Below are 26,786 nucleotides of genomic sequence, written 5' to 3'. Positions count from 1 at the left end.
GCTGATGTTACAGGAAGTTTCCCTCTACAGACTCGCTGGGCGGCTGCATCTCTCAAGCCTCCGTGCAGATGATTTCAGCAGACCCGCACATGGATCTCTGTGAACTCTTGTTTCCAGTTGTACTGTAGGTCACCTGTAAGGAGAGGAAATTATTTAAACAACATGTGGAATCCATTTGGGGGGCGCCTGTGGCATTCCATGGGCTCTTCATGGGCTTCATCACCGAATGCCGCTTGACGCCGTGCGCCGTGACGCCGCTCGATTAGCCGCCTCAACCAGGTATCAACATGGCACAGCATCAGTAGAGAGGGCGAGGAAAAACAATCGAAGTGAAGGAATGACTAGATGAGTAATAGAGGTAAACACAGCTGCTGGCTTTTATTGAGTGGTGTTGGAGAGCTGGAACGGGTCAAACCAAAGGGAAAAAAGTCGGTAAGCGAAAAAAATAACTAAGCGCACATTTTGATGCGATAAGTGTTAGAGTGTAGGGAATGTTTTGGTTGGTCCGTCATTGTCTGTTTCCATATGCAGTGTGGTTGCGGGGTGGATTCGTCTGTGTCAGCACAAAGTGAGGTTAGATAGGGTATAGGAGCTCCGCGATGCTGCATCAAGAGGACTCCGCGAGGCTGTCAAACACCGAGGAGGATGCATGTGTGTGTTTGTGTAAACACACCCGTATGCATGCATGCGTCTGTATCACAAGCTATAGATAGCGAGTGACGAAAGAAAGGGTATCGGGTGTGGGTGAAAATAAAAGGAGTCAGTTTTGAGTGTGAAGAGATGATGTATAGCAGATGAGTCAGTGTATTGGCGTCTCCCCGCATGCTCGCATTGTGCAATTGTTGTGAAACATCTAGGTCGATCTTTTCAGAGTGCATGTGAGTGCACATGTGCACATATAATTCAGGAGGCGAGCCATTGTGAATGGTATGTACAGAGTGCATATGCTGGGGGGAGGGGGAGATCGCACGCGCACACACACACAAACCCACACATACATACATGTTAGAACACATGCACACACATATACCCTATCTGAGCCTTGGGGAGGATAAAAGGCAGTAGCCTACTCAGAGAATCCCCCATTAGGGCTGCAGGAGTGGACTGCCATCCCTTGGGGAGGGAGGGCGAGAGGCAGAGAATGTGGGTGGTTGGTGGTGATAGTGGTGGGAAAGGATGCGGGTTTTTGTGAGGATGTCTAATCTAATGCATCCAACCTCGAGGTTTCGGGGCCGCAGATGAGAGCGCCCCTCGGTGTCTCCGAGCAGAGAGCGGCTCTAACCTTTACAAGAGTGCTGCTGTGATTCACCCGTTTGTACCTTCACGTGTGCTCTCGTGGGGGTTTAATTCTCCACATACGTGTCTATGATAATTGATATTTCTCTGTTTCGTAGTGGTTTGACTTACACCTTGTCTACGGAAGCAAAACAAAATGTGTTTACAATTTTATTTGCTGTGAATCCTCGTGCCTGCCCTGCACCCTCGGACAGTTTGTGATAATTATTATCAAGTGCTGCAGCGGGGTCACCTCAGCCTAGGACCTGCGCTGCCTGAGAGTAAATAAGAGACGAGGGGAGAGTCACTTAATGCATCTTTTATTGATCCGCTGGAGCTCACCTCTTTCTCTGCCATCTCTGTCTCTCTCTCACATACAGTACAGTGCATCAATGTGAAAACACTCACCGTAAACATGAATAGAATATTGCCAGTGTCTTACTGAAATGCTATGCCAATTACTCTTGTGTGTCCCCCTCCCCCCCTTTGGTACAAGTGAGGTTTTTGTGTCAGGGGCTATTTTAGATGCACAGCCGCTGACCCTACTGCATTTACTGAGGTGAGCGTGTGCGTGTTTGTGTGTGTGTGCGTGAAGGGTGTTGTGGAGAGGTCACCCGATTATGTTGAAACAAGGAGACCTCATAGTGTTCTGGCTCTTTGGGAGCTGTCTTGTGGAGAGTCTATTTGTGGTTTTTAGAAGCGCTTAACTCAGTCCAGCCCCCTCACACACCGAATATTTAACTTATTCTTTCTCACGATTACACAAAAAATGATCTTCAAATGGATATAAAACTGCGCCGGGAATGGTGTCACAAATTGCTTTGACTTATGAGTCGAAGCTCACTTGGGTTATGCCGCCTGTCACGGTCACAGCTTGTTTGGCTGTTTCTCTGCTGCATTTGAGGCACATGATGCAAGAGGATGTCAGACTCTTGGTTTACCTCGCTCTGGAGCACTGTGGAGGAGTGTTCATGTGTGTGCGTGTGTGTGTGCGCGTGCGTGTGCGCGCGTGTGTGTTTTACGTGGATGCGTGTTCGTGTGTGTGTGTGTGAGAGCATATTGTAGGTGTGTGTGGGAGGCTGTTTGTTTTGAATGGGCATCCATATTCTTCTTTCATGAGCACTGCTGCAAATTCGAGAGACAGAATTATGTGTGAGTATGTGTGTGTGTGAGTATGTGTGTGTGTGTGTGTGTGTGTGTGTCCCTGAATTTAAGATAAATATGGTTCATCGTGGGTGTCGGTAAAGGTCACACGATGTGTGTTTGTGTGTTTGTGTCTGTGTGTGTGTGTGGCCAGATTGTAGTACAGCGCGGGGGCTCAGGAAGTCGTCGACTTCATAAGAAATGCATTTGACACAAAGACACCAGACAAACCAGACGGCGACCGACTCCTCTTTTCGCTCTGAGTGTTTCCTCTCAGAATAAATAGCTTCTTCATTTCCCACAGTTTCACAAGACGTCAGAAGGGACGGAAGCGGCTTTGGTGGAGGCAGGCGTCTGTGACATGAAAAAGTTGCATTAAAAATTCACAAAAGATTTCCCTTTGCACTACTGAAAACTAATATTTCAGAATTGTTCCTTGGTCCTGAGTTTTTATCAAAAACAGTCAATGCTCTAGAGACACTCGAGATGTACAGTATGTGATCAACGTGTTACTGCTGGCACAACTTGTATTAGGCAAATGAATGTGTTAATAACTGTATGATATGATGTTTTCTTGTGTAAACATACAGTAATATTTGTAGTACTGTAAGTAGTGTCCAAATAATTTTCGTGTGTGTGCGGTGAAGGCAGTGGACTTGAGCTGCATCCGGCGACCTCATCCCGACAGGATTACTGACATAGGATCCTCCTGCCCCTGGCAGAAATAGCAAAGACCCAAGGGCAATCCACCAGAATATGGGAACTTCCGTGGGCCTCGCTTGTGAGTGTGTTTGTGTGTGTGTGTGTGTGTGTGTGTTTACATGGGTATCAACTCTTTAAATGGAGCTGGTTTCCTCCCAGGTGCTGAGATCTCTGGCTCGAGCAAATAAGTTTACTTTTAACTCTCTTTCTTTCTTTCTTTCTTTCTTTCTCTCTCTCTCTCTCTCTCTCTCACTCACTCACTCACTCACTCACTCACTCACTCACTCACTCACTCACTCACCTCACATACACACACACACACACACACACACACACACACACACACACACACACACACACACACACACACACACACACACACACACACTCACACACACACACACACACACACACTATCTTACCTGTCTGACTCTTCCTTTGCTGCTCCTGCCATAGAGAGAGTTTTATATAAGACTGTACACTTTGCATGATGGAAAGTTTATACTGGACGTGTAGAGGATATTACATAATGAGGAGTGCAGGAGTAAAAAAAAAAAAAAAAAGGCCCACTACATTGTTGCTGAGCCTATTTCCACATTCTGCACCAAACCCCATGAGCCCAGGCTCTTGTAATCTAATCCCCTCATTTAATCTTACATTCTGCGCTGCACATGTACAGTATCCTCCACTTTTATGAAAAATACCATAAAGGTCATCAAATACAAAAGTGTGTAGTTTAAACTGAATAGAACGAGTCACTATCTGTTTTTTCTGTTAAGTTGGCTTTCACCACAAGGGAGCTTGATTTTTATTCTGAGGTCCGGATCAATCAAATCAATACTCACCCTTTGCCATCTCCATTCAACCGGTGCAAATGGTTTTGGTGTCCATCTTCGGCGGCCGCCGCCGTCTGTCCACCTCTGTCTTTGTTTTTTTTTTCAGCTTTTCCTCCACTGGGCATTTTCTGACGAGAATTTTGTCGATAATATCTTCCCTCACCAGCAGCTTTAAGAGTGGTCATGCAAGGGCGTATTCATTAAGTCGCGCGTCGTCGGTATGTGAACAGAAGTGTCCATATATTTCAGTTGCTGACGGCCGTCTCTTCAGATTACATTATACTTGATTATGTGTTTATTGCGCTTCCGAGTTTTGGTGACGTCAAGGAGATCCACTTTGGTTTTTATTTTGAGTTATTTGCTGCGTGCTGCAGTATGACATTTCTGATGGGCTTCCCAAATTTGGCTGCATGTCCCATAAAAACCATCCAACACATGACAAATTGTACTATTGTCTAATAATAGAATGTGTTCATGAAGAGAGCTGTGTCTTATTTATTCCCTGAGGAAAATGCAGGGAGTTCTGAGGTGAAGTGCATCGGTTGAGTGCATCTCTAAGGGGTTTTTAACCCTAGAGGGAACTTTTTTTATTTTCACTCTCTCTCTTTTTTCAAAGGGTAGTGCACATACACCGTTTTGATGCTAGTGTACGTGGTCGGAGAGGTAGTAGCAGCACTCTGCTCTCTTGAGCCCCGTTCAAAAATGTCCCAGAAGCATCCAAAAGACTTTGCCTGCTGCCCCTGCCAAGGAAAATACGGCTTATGAAATGGAAATTCTGAGACCATTCACAGAGTGCCAGGAATGATTAGAGAAAGAAGAAAGAAGAGACCATGTCCATCTCGGTACATCGAGGAGTGAAAGTCTTAGGGAAAACACACATTGCAACCATTCTTACATAGACACGTCGCATCAACACTGTTTACCTGGTATGTGCGGTTTGGAGTTGGAAAGTTGTTAAAGGGGAACTCCGCCGATTTTTTTAAGGTCAGTTCAGTTGTCATGGGTGTTAGTCAGGGCTGGGAGAGCAGTTCCTGTAAAATATGTCTGTCTGCCGAGGCTCAGTTTTAGTTTGTCTGACACAATAAGCCCTGATGATGCTATCAGAGACTAGAACCTTATATAAATCAGTAACACTCTGTGGACATGTGGTTTTAAAAGATGTACACATTTACCAGGCCATCTGTGTTTTGGTTATATTTTGGGAAATGTGAGAAAGTGAGTTTGAAGTAGTTTTAAACAATGTTTTTTTGTTTTTTTTGTGAGCCCACAACTTTATGCAAGTGCGATGCTACAATGCTTTACAGGATTTGGGAATTTTAGTTCAGATTTTTAGCCATTTTTGAAGTTTACCACTTGTTCCTCACAAAGACACATGCATTGTGTTATAAGCTACAAACGTGTGAAATTAAGACGTGGAAAAAAAGGGGGTGATGTTTTAAAACCAAAGTGTGTAACTGCAGCATCAGGTGCGAAACCTTGTAATCTTTTGGAGATAATGTTCACCCCATGTTTGGACAATGACAAGGGGCTTTTAAGCTTTTAGAAAGACTAATTTATGGAGTATTACTTTTTCCCTCCATCACAGCAGGTCAGAAAAGTTGTTTTGGTTTTTACTAGTTTTATAATTATACCACAACACACATCAACAAAAAAAAAGAAAAGAAGTGATGCTTGAGCTTTTTTTTTCTTCATATTAGTCAACATCAGGCTTGACTTTAACATCGCTTTCCATACTTTCTACTACAAAATATAACACATAAACACATACATATACTCTTGTGTACATATACCCTCAGCTATTTGAGCCAATATCGGACAGATATCCGATGTCTGTTTCGGATCGGTGCATCCCTGTAGTGTCTGTCATGTCTTTGTGTGGGGCACCGCTCGCCTCTGGGGCACGAAGGTTCGAGTCCGCTGAGCCTTTGACCACCGAGCGCTGTTATTCGGCTTGCCGCAGTCTCGAGTAACTCTGCAGGGAACTTTTTGAATGGCTCTCTCAAGGCCAGAACGGGGCCAACGAGATGAGGTCATGAACAGAGACAGGCTAACATGAAGCAGACCGAGGGCGGGATCAGAATCAGCTGTGATTCAGTCGTTGCTCTATTGCGTCTACACACACTGCGAGGAAACAAGGGAAACGTGTATTAGTCCACTTTTCTGATCTTCTCTAAAAGTTTCTGAGTGACTCTGAATGCAGAGGAAGCAGAGGAGTGAGCTGGTGAGCCAGTAGGCCTTGGCTTGTTATCGGGCCAGTGTGTCACATACGGCTGTCCAGGGGCACAGAAAGGGGGAAGTGAGCTGTGGAGAAAAAAAGGCCAATGGCCCACAACACAGGCAGAGCACAGGGAGTGATCATCTCACGTCACCCACCACAGCTCTGTCCCTTTTTATGCACTTTGTACTCCGACACTATTTAAATCATTTGTCTCAGGATTGCAACATTTAAAATGTTTTTTCCTTCTCCTGCTTCCCCCTTGTTCTTTCTCTCTCCTCTGTGGTAGCGGACCGGGTGGGAGGGGGGGTCTGTTGGCATTCTTGTGCCGAGTGCTTTGCGCTCGACCGGGCCTTGGCTCGGCTCCATATCCCCTCTCTACCCTCTCTCTCTCGCTCGTCTGACTAGAGCCCCTCCACACCCCCCCCTCAACTCACTCCCCCCTCCCCCACAGCCTCTTCAACTCCCCACGGTTGCTTCCCTAACTACCGCTCCTGCCAGCAACTCTGCCCCCCCACCAAACACACCACCCTCGCTCACACACTTCTCTTACTATCACCTTCCTTAATCCTTCCTCATGTGTCCACCGTGATTCACTGGCCCCTTCCCCCCCCCCACGTGCCCCTCCATCCCAGACCGTGCCAGCAGGTCCTGCCCCTGTGACACAGATGCACCCGGTTGCTCCGGGCGCTCGACATGGGGACAAAACATCGGCGTGGTCCGTCTGTTATATGGTGTGTTTCTGGATGTATGTGTGTGTGTGTGTGCATGAGAGAGGAAGGAGACTACACACACAGCTAGATATTAAAACTGCTTTCATGAGTTTGTTTAAGCTTTACTTTCTACCTAACAAGGCGTTCGTTTCATTGCTGTGTGAGCGAACGCCCAGAGATAGTATTCAGCAGGTTCTGTCTTCACACTCACAAGTGCTGAGAGAACACACTCCCACGCAATTGACACACACCTTCAAGCTTTTGTCCAACAAAAGTACTTCCTGCTTAGCAATTAACAATTACTTGAAGAGAATCAATCGTCGTTTAATTCATATCATTATCAGCAAACTGGCGGCCAAGGTAAACTAAAGCTAAAGTCATGAATTGAGCTAGAGATCCATTTTTTTTCTTCTCATTTGTATTTGGTGTGCGTGTGTAAACATCTGCACATGCGTGTAGGCGTGGATTATGTCACCGGTAGATGAGGTCAGCGTTAGGTCCCAGAAGGTAAGAGGTTGTTCTCTTGCAAATTCTCTTTTTCTTACCTCCAATTGATCCAGCGAGTCCGTTCAGGGTTTGTCGGGCCGAGCTTTATCCTTTCACTCCAGCGGGTTGCTATCGCCTCAGTCAGCACAGAGCTGATAGCCATCAGCGAGATGGGAGATAGCGGACCTGAGGTCAGAGATGAGGATACGAGGTGGGAGTTTCAGCTTTGAAATGCATTAACAGGTACAGGAATAAGCATAAACAGAAAAAGCGAAGAGAGCAGCAGACACTGAAATATTTGTATTTTTTTGCTGCTGGAACCATGGCCTCAATCTTCACCTGCTCCCTATTTTTTTTTTTCCCGGTTGGGTACGGGTGAGTGGGTAGGAGGGAGAAATGAGATGCCTCAACACTCCACTGCCCTCCCCTCCATCCGACTCCCCCACACACCTGGGATGGCCATTTCATTTCAGAGTGCTGCAAATGGAAAGGTGATCTTAATCTACCCTGTTTCCCTCTAACCCCCTCCCCGCTCTCCATCTCCCACACACAGAGCCTCATACCACTGACGGACAGCGGCACACTGACTGCAGTGACAGGGAAGACCGGACACACAGTGGTTTATTATACTTGGAATAAATTCTCTCCTATCTTTGCTCATATGTTAAATCTTTTACACTCGTGATTGTCGAGTTCTCAACGGACAGACGTGAGCTTTTTTTTTTTTTTTCATGGCAGAGCAAAAGCAGTTGACTTCAGACAGAGTATTTCCAACGCGATCTCCTCAACACAGTGCCGCTCTGTTAGCTCATTACTCAGTGTTAGGTCTCTCACTGCTGCAGGCTCTCTGGTCGTTACAGTCACAAGTAGGGGTATGCACTTGCCATTGATTTCCTATGAATAGCTTGCTGCAGGCCAGTTCATTAGGAAGGTGCTCACACACACACCACTGGATTAACTGGATTGTAGGCACACGGGGACTGGGAGAGGTTGTTTCTTGCGCAATTCTGCTGGGCAAAAATTGAAAGGTCTTTTGACGTGTGAGACGTTTATTTTTCTGAATGCGTCCTTTCTTAAGGCACCTAAATTAGTTTAAATGATTCATATTTATTAAAGGCTCAAAAAGGAAGCCTTTAAAAAAAGGGGGGGGGGGGGGGGGGGGGGGGGGGATTTATCTCAAGTGCATCGTCCGGAAAAATAGGAATAAAAAAAATGCTGCTGCCATAGTGATGGTCTTCCGGAGTAAACAACAAACGGCACTTTCAGCCTCTCTCCGTGCGCTCGCCTCTCTCCTTCTCCTCGACACATGGCTTGAGGCTGGACTGAGGCAGCAGCTCCACCTGCCCAGCCGTTACCATGGCAACGCTATCTGGGCCTACCAAGACCCGAAGCCGAAGGACATCCTGGACAACAATACAATAGCAGCACAGCCAGGGTACCTGAGGGACTTAGACCTGAGAGGCGAGATCTGGGGGGTGGGGGGGTGCACACCGAGTAAATCCTCCCTCTTTCCCCACACACAAACACAGGATTCAGGATTAAGCGTTTTGCTGGAGAATCTAAGAGGTGGTGGAAACAATACTTGGCATTAAATGAATCTGAATCTGTGGAAAAATAAATGTTTTTCTGTAACTATTTTGAGTGGATTTTCCCGGTAAGTACAAAAGCTTGATCATCGGACGGTCCACACGGATGTCGCGTGAGATCTTAGATGTTTGGTGTAGTTAGAAGGTCGGTCGACCAGCTGGATAGAGGGGAATACATGATATTTACGATTTGTCTGAGCTTTTATATTATTTTTTCCCTCCTCCACATCAAAAGTGGTGCTGCGGCGACACTGCTGACTGCGAGGACTTGGGCCACACATCCAGCTGCTGGTGCCAGCAGTGGCGAGTAGGAGAGAGATGTTTAGAGTCTTGTTAGTCTCGCTTGCATTCCTCCATGTACTGCTGCTAAAGTAATGAGCGAGGGAGGTTACCCCAGGTCGGCCCCAGCTGAGGAATACGGAACATGCATTGTTGTCATTGGCTCCATCTGCGTGTCCCTCTTAAAGCCACAGCGCGGAGTCGAGCAGCCGGACACAACTGCCGCCGCCGCCGCTGCCCCCACTTTACGGAGGCACAGTGCTCCGAGGGAGCAGAGGATTACTATAAAAAATGTGATAGCAATTGTGATTTATTGTGTACACATGAAAGTGCCACATTGTGGTGTTGAAATCACACGCATCATAGTGAGTATAATCTTTTGTCAACATTTGTTTATGTTGTCAGAGATGAAACTGGCTGTGCTTTTTTTTTTTTATACCAGTGCTGTTGAGCAACTGCATATCAAAGCACGTATTTGTGTTCCACTGAAGCCTTAAGAGGATTTTATTCAGGGCTATGAAGTTGTTATTAGCCCCGCAGCGGCCTACCAGGCAATTGAAAAATCTTTATTAGGGTGAAGAGGGGAGTCATGCTGTGCTCCGACTGAGTCGGTACAGTGTGCGCGCATCTTTTGTCTTTTGGCCCTTCATGGCTTTGAAAAATGAATTTGTGTCTTTTTAAAATGTGTTTATTTCTCAGCGGGTGCAAGCTCAACATTGTAGATGCCCATGTGTGAATAAACTTGAGTGTGGGACCTGCTTAGTCATGCTCAAAACCATCCGTCTTACACCTCCTCTGTGTTTCCCTCACAGGCCGCCTCAGAAACAGGATGTTAATGCTCGACGGAATGCCTGCAGTCCGAGTCAAAGCTGAGCCCCTGGAATCGGAACAAGGGGTAAGAGAGCAGTTGTTTTCCAGACAATTCCCTTTTTTTTTTTCCTCCTGCTTTTCCTTTTCCTTCCATTTCCTCCTCCCGGCAACGGGCCGATAATCACTCCCAGGCCCGAGCGAGTTCCGAGAGAGAGCTGGGTGAGTGTGGGGGCTAAGAGGAATGGTCGGAGAGCATGGTAGTAAAGCAGGAAGAGGAGGAGAAGCCGAGAAGAGGAGGGGAGCTACAGCTGGAGCAGGAATGCGCTGGGAGAGTTTTCGGGGAGGCAACTGGGGCCGGCGAGAGAAGTCTGCCTGCGCTGGCTGGGGGTGATTGCGCAGATGTAGTCACTGCTCCGGGGAGGAGGGTCACATGGGAAACTAAATCTTATCTATCTCTGTCTGTTCCCGCTCCTTTATGTCTCTCAATTTTCCTCCAGCCTCTCTTGCCCTTTTTTCTCTCTCTCACACAAACACACATGAATAATGTCTCTCTTGTGCCCATACAGAAACACACACACACACACACACACACACACACACACACACACACACACACACACACACACTTGTGGTACACGCTGCCTCTACAAACACTATCACTGTTATTATTTTTGGGCTTAATGTTCAATTAAACAGTGTGTACTGACCATGTTGGGTATAATGGAGTAACCTCATGCAGGGCTTTTTTTTATTTTTTACAGTATCAGCGCTCTCTGGTTCCACATACCTAGAAATAAAGTGGTCTTGTTATGGTGAAGCTGTTGCTAGGTTACCAGTGCTTTGTGTTACCGCCACAGCTGTGTGTGCGGCGGGTGCCCGGCCACTTAATATTTGCAATCATGATGAATTAGTGTTCAGTTCATTACTGATTTCCATTCATAACATATCAATAATACTAGGACCCTAATGTATCGCCAGGTAGGAAGAAGAGCAAGGTAGTTTCTGTTGAGGCGAGTGCGTTAAGCCTGTGATGGATGGGAAAATTACCGACCGCTGATAACCCATCGGGTTATCTCAAGTCTTGTAGGGGATGGTTTGGCTGCGGAGGTGCTGTGTCGTGATAAGAACTCACTCTGTCTCCATATCTAAGGACTCGACGGAGAGAGGCAGCAGGTGGTTACTTTCTGGCAGGGATTTCCGAGCTGTGCTCGCGCACTGCTACCCAAAAAATAAAAAATCCCGGGGTTTGAAGTCGTTCACCATACGTGTAGTGATGTCAGTCACAGACAGGATGTGAGCGCTGCAGCCCACACGGCTTTGAAGTGCACCGAGATCCAATCTTGCCCTCTAACAGACTGAGCTTCCCCTTCAGATGGCAGACGCAGACAGACAGTTCAGGCTGCTGCAGAAATGTGGTCTTCATTTGGGTGGCGGGGGGCCAAGGGCTTGCTGGAAATGGTCTGCCTCGTTAGACCTCCGGCGAGGGGCCTGGAAAATCTGTCCCGCTAACCAGTATCCCCTAATAAAGACAATGGCATGAGGACAGAGGCAGGCAGGCAGGCGGGGTCGAGCATATCTTTTTATGTGTGTCAGTGTGCGCAAGTACGTGTAGGTTTGAGTGTGTTTATGTCTGTCAAAACGAAAGTGGGGGGGTGGCTTTAGCGTTTCCATTTGTGCTGGTTGAGATCTGTTTGATCACCTTCAAAATGCAAGAAGGTTCCTGTTGTTCACTTGAACACAGCACACTGTCACTGTGACCTTTCCACACAAGTCTTCCCCTTTTTACACACGATTGGCCAAATTTAACCGGTTCCTTGCAAGTGTCATGATCGTGGTGTTGCCACGAAAGGGAGCCTATAACGTTTTTGAATACAAATAGAAAACACCCGTTTTTTAAGATTTACCATAAAAGCAGAGCAATGTGGTTGTGGCAGAGACTCAATTTAAGCAAAGAGGCACAGGGCGTGAGGGAAGCCGGTTGGTGTCTTCTTTTTTTTTTGCACCACCTGCTTTTCAAAAGAGAACGGCACATGAAAATACTGCATTTTTTGTTACTTTACGGCCAAAGAAGTCGGGTTCTGACAACTGCAACTATAGCTGATACAAATATTGATATTGCTAGGAATTTCTTTAAAATATCTGTCAGTCAGTATTTTTTCCCTCCTTTTTTTTTTAAACATTATATTAAACAAAAAAGAAGTATTCTTAATGCATTGGATTTTTTAAAAACTTTTAAAAGATTAATTTAGATGCAAATAATGTGTGATACTGCTTCTTACCGACCGCATACTTATCGTTTATATGATATATATGTCGATATTGCATGTACAAATGTGTTTATTCAACACATTACTTCAGAGGTGAGGGCTAAATCTGTATGTTTTCATAGATGTCTGAGCAGCATTCAGACAACACTTGTGGTTAGCACGTGACATACAGTATTTTCTTCTTCTCTTTTTTTCATTCTTACACTGGCAGAACTGGTAAAAAATGCAGAACTTAGTGTCGCACGTCGCTGTAAGAGCCGCGTACCGAGAAAGACGAGATTTTCCCAAAAAAACACTGACACAGTATCAGCCTCGACGCATCTCCTGGCTTCAAAGCCTCCAGGCGGTGTAGCTGCAGGGGGTCTGTGACACTCACATCCTATGTACAGCGTGCAACGCAGAGATCACATGAAGAAGCAGCTGGGGGATCGCTCGAGGCTCCGTCAAGTAAAGGTCTACATCAGGAGTCGCTGTAAGAGGACGCTTTGACATCACAAACACACATGTTGAAAATGAACTGATATTTCTTTTGACATTTTTTTTCTCATAGCCAGTAGATGAAGGAAGAGTCGGTCAGGATTCACGTTGATAGTCCAAGAGGTGGGGATTGTTTGGGTTCAGTCTAAACTTTGCCAACAAGGAGTGTCAGCAGTGAGTCTGATTTACGAACAACCCCAAGGCCGCAACGCAGCGCGTCTGCACAGACGTGGCTTTGACCGCATGGTTCGCCCTTCCGCATCACGCGTCCGGCGGAACAGACGCGCTTCTGTGTTGAACCCGATCCAGCCGTCTACGGAAGCCGCGCAGTGGCTGGGGTTTCACTGGTTGCTACAGTAAAAATGCGCGTTAGCTGCCACCCGCAGCATATTGAAGCATTAGTGACTGTGTGTTAGATTTCGGTGACCTACTCTCTCACTACTGTGCCTGAGCACATCCTGTGTACGTACAGACGGAGCACCGAGGCTGCTCCGCTGACACACGCTGTTCACACTACGCCACCTGCGGAGACACGGTGTTAGCTGTACGAGTAGACAAACTCAAAAATGGAGCGTTGCGGGTAGTTCAGGTCAGGGGCAATTAAGTAGAGCTTGCATCAGGTGAACGGCATCTGCTGCCTCATTCGTGCTTCACCGACAGTGGGTCATTCATTAGCTGTTTGCCTGCCAGGTACAGGTGTAGAAGGTAACCTTTATAAGCCGACAACTCTTGCTGTTAATCCACCGATGGCCTTGTGTCATTTGCCACAAATTCCACCACCCCAACCTCCTCTTATTGGAGCTTTCAGCATTACTCACTTCACCATATCTAAAAGCCCTGTATGTATGAGTTTATTAAGGGGGGATTAGTCCACCCGGCACGGCCCTTACTGCTGCTCTGATTCTTTGAGAGCTCCCTCAAAAAGGCAGCGTCTTCTCCGCCAAATATAACTGTATAACAGTTTTGCTATAAATGGTCAATTCCTTGCGGGAAGTGTCTCTGGCTGAACTGTTCTGCGAGGAAAAAATTCAAGCTTGAGTTTCCATGGAGGAGGAGTGATGATTCCTTCATCACAGGACAACATAAATCCTCCTTTCACAAAGACTGTGGATGATACTTATTGCTAGTTTATATTCTCATGATATAGAAAAAAACAAGCTTCAACAAAGTTTTTCCCCAAAGCTTGATTATGTACATAACGTCCAGTCATGCTCGGTGGGTGGTATTACGAAGCAGACCATAATGAGCCTTGAACCTTGACCCGACACCACTGAACCTGAGCTGAACCCCACCACGAAGTCCAGAGGTCATCAGGGGGCATATTTCATGGCGGTTAGGGTTTGTTTTCCAACTGGGGAGGAGTCGCACAGTGAGAGGCCTTTTTTGATTCATGGGGTCGTAACATTTCCTGTACGCTGAAGACGAGTATACAAGTCTGGAGTAAAAATAGTACACATAAAAGAACTCGCACGCACACACACAAACACACACACAGACACACACACACACCACTCAGAAAAAGATCCACTCTCGGCCAGCATTACATAAGGGGAAAGAAATGTGAGTCTGAAAAACAAAAGTGAGGATGAAAATCCAGAGTACAGAACCTTTTTTTTTTTTTTTACCCTTTTTCATTTCTGCTGCAGCTGCGATCTGCGAGTTTTTCCTTTAACTTCAATGAGCTTTTCCCTTCATGATTAATAAAAAATCCTGAATGTGCACGCTCACTTCCCCGATGGCCCAAACCGTGAGTCAGCCACCGAAAAGAGTCCACTGGGAGGATCCACACGCTCGCCACTCACTCAGACACCCCTCCCACTTTGGACATAGCGAGTCGAGATCAGCCCCATCTCACGTAACACGGCTAATTTGACATTATCAGAAAAGGCCGTCCGTATATCAAAGTCCAAAGTTGTGTCGAGAGACACAAATGGTAGCAGGGGCGAGTGGTCTTTCCTCAATGTTGTATGTTCCCCATTATCTTTTCCGAGTGAACAGGTTCCCGAAACGTGTGCGGACAGATGGAGCGGTTGTGCTACAGTCTGCTCGGTGTTAAGTGAAAGAAATGCTGAGGGACACACTGAGCCACCGGCGGAAGGCCCAATCGCTGAGAGACACTGAGAGACGGTCAGGAAATTGAGCCCATATGATGTTTTTCCACCGTCACAGGAGAGATTTAGGGGAGATACAAGGGGGAGCCAAGAGAGAGCTGTGTTTCTGTGGGAGTGATGGAAAACGGAGGGGGTGAGTGAGAGAGAGTGAGAGAGAGCTACCCACGCCGAAAAAAAGAAAGAGAGAGAGAGAGAGAGAGAGAGGAGAGAGAGAGAGGGGAGGCGAATGTGAGAGACACTAACTTTACTCCTGTATTTCATCTGTGTATGACATCATGCTTACCGAGGGGACTTCACAGATGCAGCTGAAAGCTTGAATGAATACGAGGGAAATTAACTGGTCCTTTTCTCTATAAGTGTCACTACATACTGTTTACCTCTGACATAAGTGTTGCAGTGCAGTGCTGTTTCCCGAGCTTATTAGTGGAAATATTACATTTCATGCCAGAAATACATCACTCCAAAGCAAATTGTTTCACATGTTCCTTCCTTCCCTGTTGTGCATTTGCAAAATGACAAAAATGAATAGGTGGGAGGAAAAATTAACGTCGGCGTTTTTTCTTTTCCTCCCGCAGTCACCGAAAGTGCGGCCTTATTCTGCGATGGACGGCGTCCCCTTCTTCCTCAGCAGAGTAAAACCTGAACCTCCGGAAGACCTGCTCGCCCACGACCTGCACTTCCACACGCAAACCGAGCCCGTTGACCTGTCGATCAACAAACCCCGCCCCTCCTCTTCATCCAACCACCCCGCCGCCACCACAAACTTTTCATCATCCCCTCTCAGATCCGCCTTCTCCCCGTCTTCTTTATCGTCATCATCCTCCTCCTCCTCCTCCTCCTCCTCATCTTCGTCTCCATCAGTTATCACCTCAGCCTCATCGGTGCTCACACCAGGCCCCCTGGTCGCCCCTGGCGCCGGGGTGAGAGGTCAGCCGTATTTGCACATCCTGCACTCTGTGCCGCCGCCTCCATCCAGCCCTCTGAGCCTGCAGGGAGCAGGGAAGCTTGGCAGCCATGTTCACCGCATCCCGGTTGTGGTGCAGTCACTGCCCCTCATGTACACCACTGCCGTTCGATCACCCTCCAGCCTCAACAACGCCATCGTGCTACCTCTGCTCGACGAGGTCAGAAGCCAGGGCAAAGGTGAGACTGCGCTCTCCAAAGTCACTCCATATTCATACAGCTGACACAGTTTTTTTGAGATTTCTATTCAACCTCTTTTGTCATTTTCATTCAGAGACACGGTAATTATTTAAGCACTAGGATTCAGACTGCCTCATTCATATAGTAGCTTCATATAGAAATTGTAATTAGCTGTCTGACGTGTCTCCTCCGGAGACTTTCACTTTTCACCACCTACTGAAAAATATCAATTAATCACCTTAATCAAAGTGGTTAAATATTTTCATTCATTCAGCAGTTGTCAAACATGACAACACACTTCAGTAATAATAGTTTATTTTATTTGAACTTAGATTCTGTTTTCTATTCTTATATCCATTTTCTTATTGCATTTAACCCCTTTTGCTGCTGAGTCAAATTTGAATTTCCCCCTATGGGGGATCAATAAAGGTTAATCTTATCCTATCTTATCTTATCTTATCTTAATATTAAGAGCCTAAAAGTCCTCCAAATAAAGAAACACCCTTAAATTTAGAACCTTTTTTAGAAGTGGAATAAATTTAGTCCACATCTTTTTGGCTATTTTGGGGTCAGAGACAAATGATGACACTATGATCTAGGCTAGCATTACAAAAGGAAGAAGAGACTGTAATACCTGTTTGATGTAGCATGAGTTATCCCAATGACAAGCTGTGTCTAGCAGTATATTTTGTCTGGCCATTCTTTAGTCAAAGCACTTGCAGACACAACGCTGTGAAGGCTCACTGTGTGTGTGTATATATGCTTTCAGAGACAGCCCGACAGGCAGTAATGTAATGTTACCCCCTTCAGAGTGAAGATGAGGTCCACTGGTTGAAAGGCCCTTACATCTTTTACTGAAAGATGGTTTTGCTTGGCTGTCATAAATAGCCTCTGGTGCAGGTGACCAGGGGCGCAAACAGTTGTTGCTTCTCCCTTTTATGGAGAAGCAAACATCTGGGGAAGTTGAGTATTAGGCCTCTTTGGCCCGACCTAGACGGATGGTGTTATTGGTTTTCTCCCTGGGTGTGGTTTCACTGCCAACCGCTGTGAGTGGACCGTACAGTAGCTGTTTCTCCCCGAGCAGTACACAGGGCATCTGTTATGAAAGAGTTTGCTTTTTTGTCACTCCCTGCAGGATGGACAGTCACACCCATGCGTGTGCAGTGTGTGCAAACAAGCAAACAAACAGCGGTGTGTAATTTAGGGCATGTTCTCAGACAGACACTTGGCTGGCAGGGGCAGGGTGGTCCTCTGAGATGGGCGTTTTAAGTGATGGATGTCTGCTCCTAAGGAGAGCGGAGAAAAATAAGTAAGAACAGGAAAAACAAGACTTGCATAAGAGGGTGTGGATGGATATTGAAGATGGGTGGCACTTACGCAAACACATGTACGCACAATATCCACAGTCCACCTTTAATAGACTCTGCTCAGCTCCAAAGGCACCAAACACAAAGGAAATGGGGGGAACGAGAGTAGACTGTTGGGTGTGGTGGGTACTATCTTTTAATGAGATAGCAGCCAGGTGACAAACCTTCTTGAACTTAATGGGACTTGGTCAGAATGTTTACATACAGTTTTCAAACGGTCAAAATCAAATTTAAATAAAAAATGATGCAGTACTTCAAATCCTTATATTTATTTTTGGATGTGAGATAATTTTTTGATCCAGCCTAGAGCTGTGAGATATGACCCAAATATCACATCCGCATAGAGGTCATTACATCTAGATAACGATAAACATCGTTACTCATACCTTTTCTTCTTTAAACTGTGGCCCTGTCTTTGCAGATCTAAGTTGCAACAGCAGCTGATACCTCTGTCCATCTTGAGGATTTTTGCCATATGGTTTGCTTCGGGGGCAACCTCCTCTTACAACTTCTGAGTTTGGGGTTTGTTTTGACCAGTCAGTTTTGTGGACTGTTCTAAAAACATTATTTGCAAAGTACAGTTTTCTGGTCCGTGTCAGACTTCTCATACCCAAACCATCTGTATGTGAGAAAAGCTAGCTTCTCTTTTTGCCATGAGCAAAGTTGTCCTTTGCCTTCATGCAAATATCCTACCTGCATCCGTGCCGTATGGAAGAACGTCATCCAAATTATTAAAAAATATTGCAGTAACGAGTGATCTGCTGGAGAACAGAATGAAATATAGTGATGGGCAATTGTGGGTTTTTTAAAGGGCGCTGACTGACTGGCCAATCAGAACCAAGTGTCAGCCTTCCGGCATAGCCAGCCCCCCCAGATAAGTCCGAGGCTGAATATTCTCTCTCAGTCCGATCCTGTGTAAAGGGGAGTTGCTTTGGGGCATGTTGTTCAATTCAGTCACAATAATAATAGTAAAAAAAACTAATTTCCCTTTTTTTCGGACTGAAGAGCTGATGAAATGAATCAAATGGATCACAAAGGTATATTAATAAATAAACTGAAGAGCATCTATCGTTACATGATATTTACCGTTGAAATTTCCCTGTCGGATGTCACCGTTGGTCGATGGCTGAACAAATAACTTGCCGACATCGGGGGGGTGCACAAAGTAAAGCCCTTTCTGTCCATGTCAAGTTTAATGTGATTATTGAAGCTCTCAACATACTGTAGATACAGGAACACTCGCATGTACACACACACAAACACACACTCATCCACTCTCCTATGTGTACACACACACGCGCGTGCACACACACGCAGGTTGGCCATCCTCTTTAAAAGAGGGCGGGTACGCTTCCTTTCACTGCTGTCTCCCTGTCTCCGGCAGGAGGTTGCCATGGAAACAGGGCTTGACTGGAAACAACAGGAGGGAGAAAGAAAGAAATCCGGTGCTCTGCCCACCTCTCCACCACTCCTCCTTTGTGTCCCTCGCTCAAAACACCCCCTTTTCCGACGCACAATGCATTTCTAACTAATTGCAGGTTTTCCGTAGGGCAGGCAGGCGGGCGGGCGAGCTGGTGACCACTCTGCATATCGCAGTCAGCAGTTAGAAATCTTTAAAAGCAAAAGCTGCTAACAGAGTCAACAGCATTTTCTATGTGTGCGCCCCCCCCCCACGAGTAATAACACCATGCCGGCTACAAACTCTAGACCTTTATTATGTGCCATTATGGTCACAGTCTCGGCTGAGAGGGCAGAGGAGGTGAAGTCCTGATGGCTCATAAAAGCCCCGGTATTACAGCAGAATGGGGTCTCGGTGGAAAATACTGCATACATGCCTTGATATATTCAATGTTTGCGATGGTTTCATCTTCAGAAAGAAGAATGAATTTTTATAATCTTAGCCATGTTGTTTCCATATTGTAGATTCATCAATATATTGTTTTTGCTAAATGATTATATCTAGCAAAGTAGTCTGCGGCAGGTCGTCACTTTTTTTTTGCTGTTGTTGACATTTTGAGGATGTACGAAGCCTGTGTCCATGGAGACAGAGTGGACGGAATGGCTGCGGGCTCTGGCAATATATCCAATAAGCTGTCACAACTTTTGGAATAGACGTGACATTGTCGCGTAGCCCCGAGAGACAGGGACTCCTGTTCTCATCGGATGAGAGGGTCATGGTTTAATACCATGCTGGCTTCAGTCAAACATTCGCAAAGTTTGCCTGCTAATTATTAAGATTTGCAAAGAAAAGAAAAACAGCAAACGGTGAATGGATGCATCTAGACTTCTATGTTCTCCCCAGGCCTTTTATGTAAAAAGTTTGTCATTACCATGAATATGATTCTCTGTCAGTTTCTCGTGTAGGGGAACAGAGAACAGAGAACAGAGTGCTCCGCTCATGCATGTACTTTTAACTTAGACATACTCGGTAGTGTCTCTCACACACATGCACACACGCACACACATGCACACACGCACACACATTTAATAACACATGCACAAATGTTCCTACACACAACAAAAACGCCCAAGCAATGCTCCACCCGGCTTATCTCTATCGTTAGAGGCTGATAAAGAATGTGTGTGTGTGTGTGTGTGTGTGTGTGTGTGTGTGTGTGTGTTTGCTTGTGTGTGTGTGCGTGTGTGTGTGGGGAGGGCCCATTGCGCTCTTCCGTCCATAAGTAACCACTGGGTACAGTGTCCTGATTGGCTGTTCTGTCCTTAAGATCAGAATTCTGCTTGATAGACTGACTGGAAATGCCAGCACTGAGGCAACACGCAACACACACACACACACACACACACACACACACACACACACACTCATATACATTAAATAATTGCAGGTATACATATATAACAAGAGTTAGTTTGTAGGATAATTCGCCTTAAACACAAGGTATTACATGACAATATAAGTATGATGACGATTATCGCATTACAATTGGAAACCCTTTCCAACACACCCACACACACAATGTGATATGCCTTATAAGTTTCCGAGGCTGGCTCCAGTGTCATGTGTCTGACTCCTGTGTCTGCTGTCCCGTCCCCACAGCACACACGGACCGCAATGGCCTGTCGCCAAGGCAGATCAAAAGTGACAGCGATGACGACGACCTGCCAAACGTGACCTTGGACAGTGTTAATGAGACCGGCTCCACTGCGCTGTCTATAGCCCGAGCTGTGCAAGAGTGAGTATCACGATCTGTGCACATGTGTGTGGGAAATCTTCACGCCGACTTTTTTCCTCCTCTATTGACCTTAAAAGCTAAAAACAACGCCTGCATATACATCTGTCGTAAGCTGTTATTCCTGTTCAGTCTGGTCACAGAAGAGTATTTTGGGGAGTATGTCCTTGATGCTTACCCTCTTTACATTTGGCAGCTGTTAAGTTCGGTGATAGCACAGTTGTAGTATCGCTGGTGTTGGAGACACTTTCAAACTTTCCTTAACATCATCACTCACCCGAATAGTACATTGTTACACTACAATGTAGCTCTTCATTACAAAAAATGTCTTGCAGCACATATCTAAAGCAAAATAAGTTCAATACATCGATCCATTCATCAGCTTTACCGCTTCTCCTTCGAGGGTCACCAGATGTCCGGAAAACAATCCCAGCTGACAATGGGAGTGGGTGAGAGGCGGGCTACACCCTGGACAGGACACTTGTCCATTACAGGGGCAACATATATCAACTAACAACCATTCACACACACGCAAATTCACATTAAAGAAGCAACAGACAACTCCCTTGCCCCTGGCGGTTCCAGGTGGTATTATTGTTCGGCCACTGTCGTAAAGACACCGCCAAGGACTCAGGACCTTCTCTCCTCAGAGCTCCTGACAAAGTTGACAACACCACGTTGGAGACAACAGAAGAGGAAGAGATGTAGATGTAGATACCGGGAGAACGCCATTCTCTTCCCTATTCTCGACCCGTAAATCGAGTCGTCATTTTCCTGCAAAAACCGCCAAGAGAATGTAACACGGTTAAAGCGAGGCTTATGTCGGACCAATATAAGCACAGACGGTGTTATGTTATTATCAGCATTACACCGTGCAAACAGTTTTAGCATCATAATGACAAGTTCAAGCTATCTTATGTGCGATTTCCCGTCTGGTGTGCATCTATCCGACTGCATATGGCCCAGACATACTTTACGTCGTGCTCGTCCCGCAGACTATCACAACTCCTGCGGTGCCTGTCCATCTGTGTTGAATGAAAACGTCTTCCCTCTCCAGTGAATGGCAGCGAACAGTGTTCTGAATGCGAAAGCAGGAAATCAGATGCAGAGGAACCATTTGGCTCGGGCCCCTGCCCTCCTCCCCTGCCACCCATAAACCCGGAGCAGCCGTAGCTACTCGCCTGGCCAGACTCAGTTTAATACCCGCAGGACTTTTATTTAGACGAACTGTAAAGAAAGTATTCCAGAATCCTGCTAATGATGTAGCCACATTAACGAGGCCGAGGCCGACGGCAGGCCAACCCCCCGACTGGCTGTGTTTTGGTGGTAACACTCCAGCTCTGACATTGTGTGCAGGACGTTTTGAATTCTTTGCCCGTGCTCTGCCGGCGGTGTGAACATCAGTGGCAATGAAACTATGCAAGTTATTGCGGCACTGTGCAACACATTATTATGGTAAAAAACGAGTATGGTGGCTGCATTTGTTCAGGGGAACAAGCAGGGGTTGCCATGCTTCAAGGAAGACACACACACACACACACACACTCAGACACTGGAGGACTCAGGTTTCAGTGCAGGTTATTGAAAGGGACAGGCGTGCCCCTGAGTGCCACACGTGGGCACCGGGTGGTCAGAGGAGAACAGAGGTTGGCAGGGCCCAACCTTTCACTGCCCAAGCTTTCACTATGGAGATAAATCACCAGCCCGGCTTAGCGCTGCCCTGCCAGGGCCTGCCCACACACACACACACTCGCTTCTCTGTGTGCGGAGTGCAGACTGCGCTGCTGTGTGGAAAAAGTGTGCTCCTGTGTGCGTGCTGTGTTCGCGGCTGTGCGTGTCCAAAAAGTACGTGTTCACGTCTGTAGGTATAAATCGCCTTGTGTGTTTGTACTGTACGCGCGCACGTGTTTCTGCACAGAGGACAGAACAGCTGGTTCCAGAAGGAGGTCAGCCATTGTCAACAGGAACACAGACTTGCATGTTTGTCCGTGAAAAACAAAGAAGTCTGTAGTCTTTTTGAGTTACGGGACGGGAGAAAAACATGCATTCTTGTATTGACACAACACATGCGCGCTGTGCGTGGACATCTGCACTGCAACAGACGCCGGCAGCACTTCTTTGAAACATATCACTCCATCGTTCTGCTATATTTCTTTCTTTTTTTCCCGTTTTCCTTTCATTCGAACAATGTACACTGTGAGTGTAGAGGGAGAGAGAGAAATGCTTTATGTAATTTAAGTATCCATATTTGCTCAAGCATCCACCCAGCCAGCGTCAGGGAGAAGTGTAAAGGGCGGAGGATAGGAGTGCCCGCAGCCTCCAATCCAGGTATCCATATATAAATAAATGAGTGAAAGGAGAAAGTGAGAGGGAGAGAAAGGAAGAGAGTCAGAAAGTGTCATGTGCTTCTTGGGCAGCCTCCTCCATATTCATGCGTTGCCCTGGGGACTGGTGGATAGGCTATTGTGGGAGAGCACAAGCGAAAGAGAGACAGTTACAGAGAGATAGGAGAGGGAAAGAAGGTGTGTGTGTGTTTGGGTATATGTATATATATGTGTGTGTGTGTGTGTGTGTGTGTGTGTGTGTGTGTGTGTGTGTGTATGTGTGTGTGTGTTGGGGGCAGGGGCTTGTGCTGGAGCGGTTGTGTCTGTTGAGGTCTGGCCTGTCCCCAATGAGCCGAGGGCAGCGAAGCAGAGCAGGTGAAGCGAGGGGAGTGGGGTGAGGTGAGGGGGTAGTATCCTTGGACAGGTACAGGAATGCCCAGCGGGCAGTCTTCCAGTGCACGCACACAGTCACAGACACTCACACACTTTCCCTTTCCTGTTTTTTTTTTTTGATAATTCCACCATTAACCGGAGGTCTCATGCTTAGGAAAACCACGTCGAGCTATTGCTGAGCTGAAACTGTTGTCGTGACCCCGCTTCCTGTGAGAAGTTAGAAAAATATGCACTGCACACTGTTTGCGTTGTGGGGAAATCCCCCGCTACAGGTCTCTCCGTCGTACAGAGAGCAGCGGACGGAGGAGGGGGTGGTGGTGGTGGTGGTGGGTGAACAAAGGAACCAAAACAGAGGTCAGCTCCGTTTGAAATCATTTCTCATCTGCACTTCCCATTTCTTCTCTACGCTGCTTTGCGACACAGAACCAGACACAGTCGGTCACACAGCCGTATAATGCTGCGGTGCTGACACAGGGTTCAGGGCAGAGTGAATGTGCCTCTGGGCTCACATGAGGAAATATGACAAATTGATTCTCACACAGCGGCGACGACACACGTGGTTCTGAAGTCCTAAAGATACGGACCGATGCAGCCTATAGCCACAGCCCTGTGTTTATTGTTTTCTGCTGACTACTACCACATTTTGTGTTGCATTGATATTTGATTTAAAGCCAATATTCAAACATAACTTTTCAATATTGTAATCGTCCATACTTTAGACCACTTGAGTGTCAACCAGTCAACCCCCACTTTTTTGTTGCTTGTTTAAATGCATTGATTAGTTGAACAAGGGTAGTAATGTTTGACTGTGTGGCACATCATGCAGTAAACCTTCTGATATAAATAGCCACTCACGCTGCTACTAGCATCTTTCAGTGGTGGTGTAATGTTTTCAACCCATGGAGGAGCGTGAAAATCCTTCCAATTGCAGCTGAAACACGAATACGCTACAAAGGAACATTTGCATTTCGAGCCACAAGTAATACATGTAAATCAAATAACTGATAAATCATTAAACCGTAATATGTCAGTAAATAGTGAAAAGTGAAAGTGAAGTTCGGTGTACTTTCCCAGAACTTAAAGAGTTGCCTTCACATGCCAAATTTTGTCTGACAAACAATCAAAAAATATTTTCACTAAAACATTTTCACTGAAACGATTCCTTACTATGAAAACAAAAATAAAAGGTTTGGCTTTATGATATTAACAATGAATTTATGTCAAAATGATTTAGAATAAAAGTTTCATCACTCAACAAGTCAAATTGTTTGCATTCATACAAGGTTGTAGCAGTTCAGAATTACATATTGTAGCTATTTATTTTTTTTAATCCTTCCTTTCTGTTATATAATTCAATTTCTTTGGAACGGTTTAATTGACTCTCTTGCTTTTCTTCCAGTGACTAATTTCCTTGAAAGGATTCCAGTTAAAAATTGAATCTAAGTGAATTTTGAAGTCTTTAACCATTGTGGTCTTGTTAGACATCAGTGTGTAAAGATTTAGATAACTAAATTTAGTGTAAAATCACTGTATTCATGTGTCAGCTTGAATAGATCCGGGCAGAACAACTGTCAGCAGGCTCTTGAGATAACAACAGCAGAAGAGAAAAAGCATTTGCATTAAATTATTTAATTTATAAGAGCAATGATTTGTCGTTAACTCTTCTCTTTTTTGTTTTGTTTTGGAAGCTGTTGTACTAAGAAGACCTCCCTAAATTATTTCATAATCATGGAGTCACTTTCGTAGATGAAGTCAGAGGGTAAACAGCCGCTCGTCTGCTCGGTGGCTGAGCTCAGAGTGTTTCCACTGTAAATCCTGCCCGTCCTCCTTCACTCTCCTGGACACGCACACACACACACACACACACACACACACACACACACAGGCCTAGATGGTCGTCTGTACAATTTTCGTCGTCCCATCGATCCTTCAGCTTTACGAATATGCCTCATCGTCTTGATGTTCACTTTTATCATCACGTTATGGTGCAATATTTAATTTTCTGAACTTAGAGACGTGCAAGTAAAGCGAGCGAGCGGGAGAAATGCGAGGGGAGTTAGAGTTCACTTCGTGTCTGACCCGTGTGCTCATTTCCTGTGCAGCTTCAGATTGGTAGTGAGCCAAGAGCAACAGGTGATCTGTGTGGATGTGTATTTTTCTGTAATTCTGTGTATTTGTGTAGCCTGTGTGTGAGTGTGAATGTGTGTGTGTGTCTTGATTGCACACGTATATATATATATATATATATCCGAGTCTGCGTTTGACAAATCATGCCTCGGCGAAAGACGGAGAGACAGGAAGTGGCCTCTGTGTGGTTGGAGACAGACAGTGGAGGGCCTGTCAGACAGTCCCTGCTCCTCTTTCAAACCCCCCCCAACACGACCTCACAAAGCTGTTCCTCTTCCTCCTTCCCCTCTTCGCCCTCTAAACTTTTTTTCCCCCTCCTCAATATCCACATCGCAGACTCCAGAGACCTGAGAGAAAAGCATTTGTGCTTCTCTTCGGCTGAGAGAGCCCTGTTAACCATATCCCACAGACGTTACTCCTCCCCGCGAGTAAACAGAGATGTTCTTTTCTTCTGTCTCCGCTGTATCTTTCTCTTTCTTGATTTTCCCTGTGTGTGTGTGTGTGTGTGTGTGTGTGTGTGTGTGTGTGTAGCAGTCATGTGTTTGTTACTGTGTGAAAGGTGCTGGCCGTTTCATGGCTCACGATCACTTGTGAGACCAGCAGCTACCACCACGCCCTCTCCGTTCCTTCCTGGATTAAATTTTTTGCATATGTGTTTGTATTTAGCGTCACATTCAGAGAAGTGATGTGGAAGCGACTAAAAAGATTTAACCCAAGATATCATACTTCTCTGCAAATACTCACACTCACAAGTCAGGCATGCATGCTTAAGCTGACACACACACACACACACACACACACACGGCCAACTTTGCTACAGGAGGCTTCGCCCGTTTGCAGTGACAAATCATATTAATCAACCGTGGTATTGATTATCTGTCATGCCAAAATGTATCCATCGTAAAAAGAGCTCAGGAGTCATTAGCCACACTTAAAGCTCTGAGAAATAAACGGTTCCCACCTTTGATTGATGAAAGTCTGGGAGCGACATGAGAACACCCGCCATCCTGCCTCATCTACCGACTCAGGCGCGCCGCAGCGGTGTTACACTGCCACCTGCTGGCAAAACTACTGTTTTGCAACCCAGTGCATACAGGGAAAATAACATTCTTAAAAAGAAATTGACATGAAAACGTACTTGTTTCGCAACATACACGCTGACCTTTAAAAATGCTAACAGCTGAGAGCATTACAATATGTTGTTTTTGAAGGTTTTATTTGAAAAAACTACAATAAAATGAAAGGCACCTTTCTACCGAATGGATTGTTTTGAAGCAGAAATGTTGTAATAAGCTTCAGCGGGCTTCACTTTCCTGAACTACTGTTAACTGGGGTTTGAAA

General features: G+C 45.9%; 1 protein-coding gene and 1 long non-coding RNA gene across 8 annotated transcripts in view; one reads left to right on the top strand and one right to left on the bottom strand.

The window, feature by feature from the left end:
- Window positions 1-26,481, bottom strand: LOC124850998. 2 transcript variants are annotated; one of them, XR_007032125.1, is made up of 3 exons: window positions 26,407-26,481; window positions 7,430-7,556; window positions 1-133 (listed from the first exon to the last, which is right to left on the bottom strand). It is a non-coding gene; the product is annotated as an uncharacterized LOC124850998 (long non-coding RNA). The 2 variants fall into 2 exon arrangements; XR_007032124.1 differs by lacking the exon at window positions 26,407-26,481 and adding an exon at window positions 11,178-11,302.
- klf12b (Kruppel-like factor 12b) overlaps window positions 1-26,786 on the top strand; it is a 64,186-nt gene that overhangs the window by 30,453 nt on the left and 6,947 nt on the right. For 3 of the 6 annotated variants that reach the window (XM_035650978.2, XM_035650976.2, XM_035650977.2), the window contains exons 2-4: window positions 10,048-10,130; window positions 15,476-16,043; window positions 20,469-20,604. In XM_035650978.2, the coding sequence (XP_035506871.1) occupies window positions 10,065-10,130; window positions 15,476-16,043; window positions 20,469-20,604 (770 nt within the window). In that variant the 5' untranslated portion in view covers window positions 10,048-10,064. Of the gene's footprint in view, window positions 1-126; window positions 280-7,839; window positions 7,862-10,047; window positions 10,131-14,445; window positions 14,917-15,475; window positions 16,044-20,468; window positions 20,605-26,786 lie in introns of those variants that run through there. The other 3 variants (XM_035650980.2, XM_035650979.2, XM_035650981.2) reach the window with 3 other exon arrangements.

This window comes from Scophthalmus maximus, chromosome 14 (genome assembly GCF_022379125.1).
Source record: "Scophthalmus maximus strain ysfricsl-2021 chromosome 14, ASM2237912v1, whole genome shotgun sequence".
Classification (NCBI taxonomy): Eukaryota; Metazoa; Chordata; class Actinopteri; order Pleuronectiformes; family Scophthalmidae; genus Scophthalmus; species Scophthalmus maximus.
Note: the sequence above shows the minus strand (reverse complement) of the source record. Positions and strands in the feature narration are given on the sequence as shown.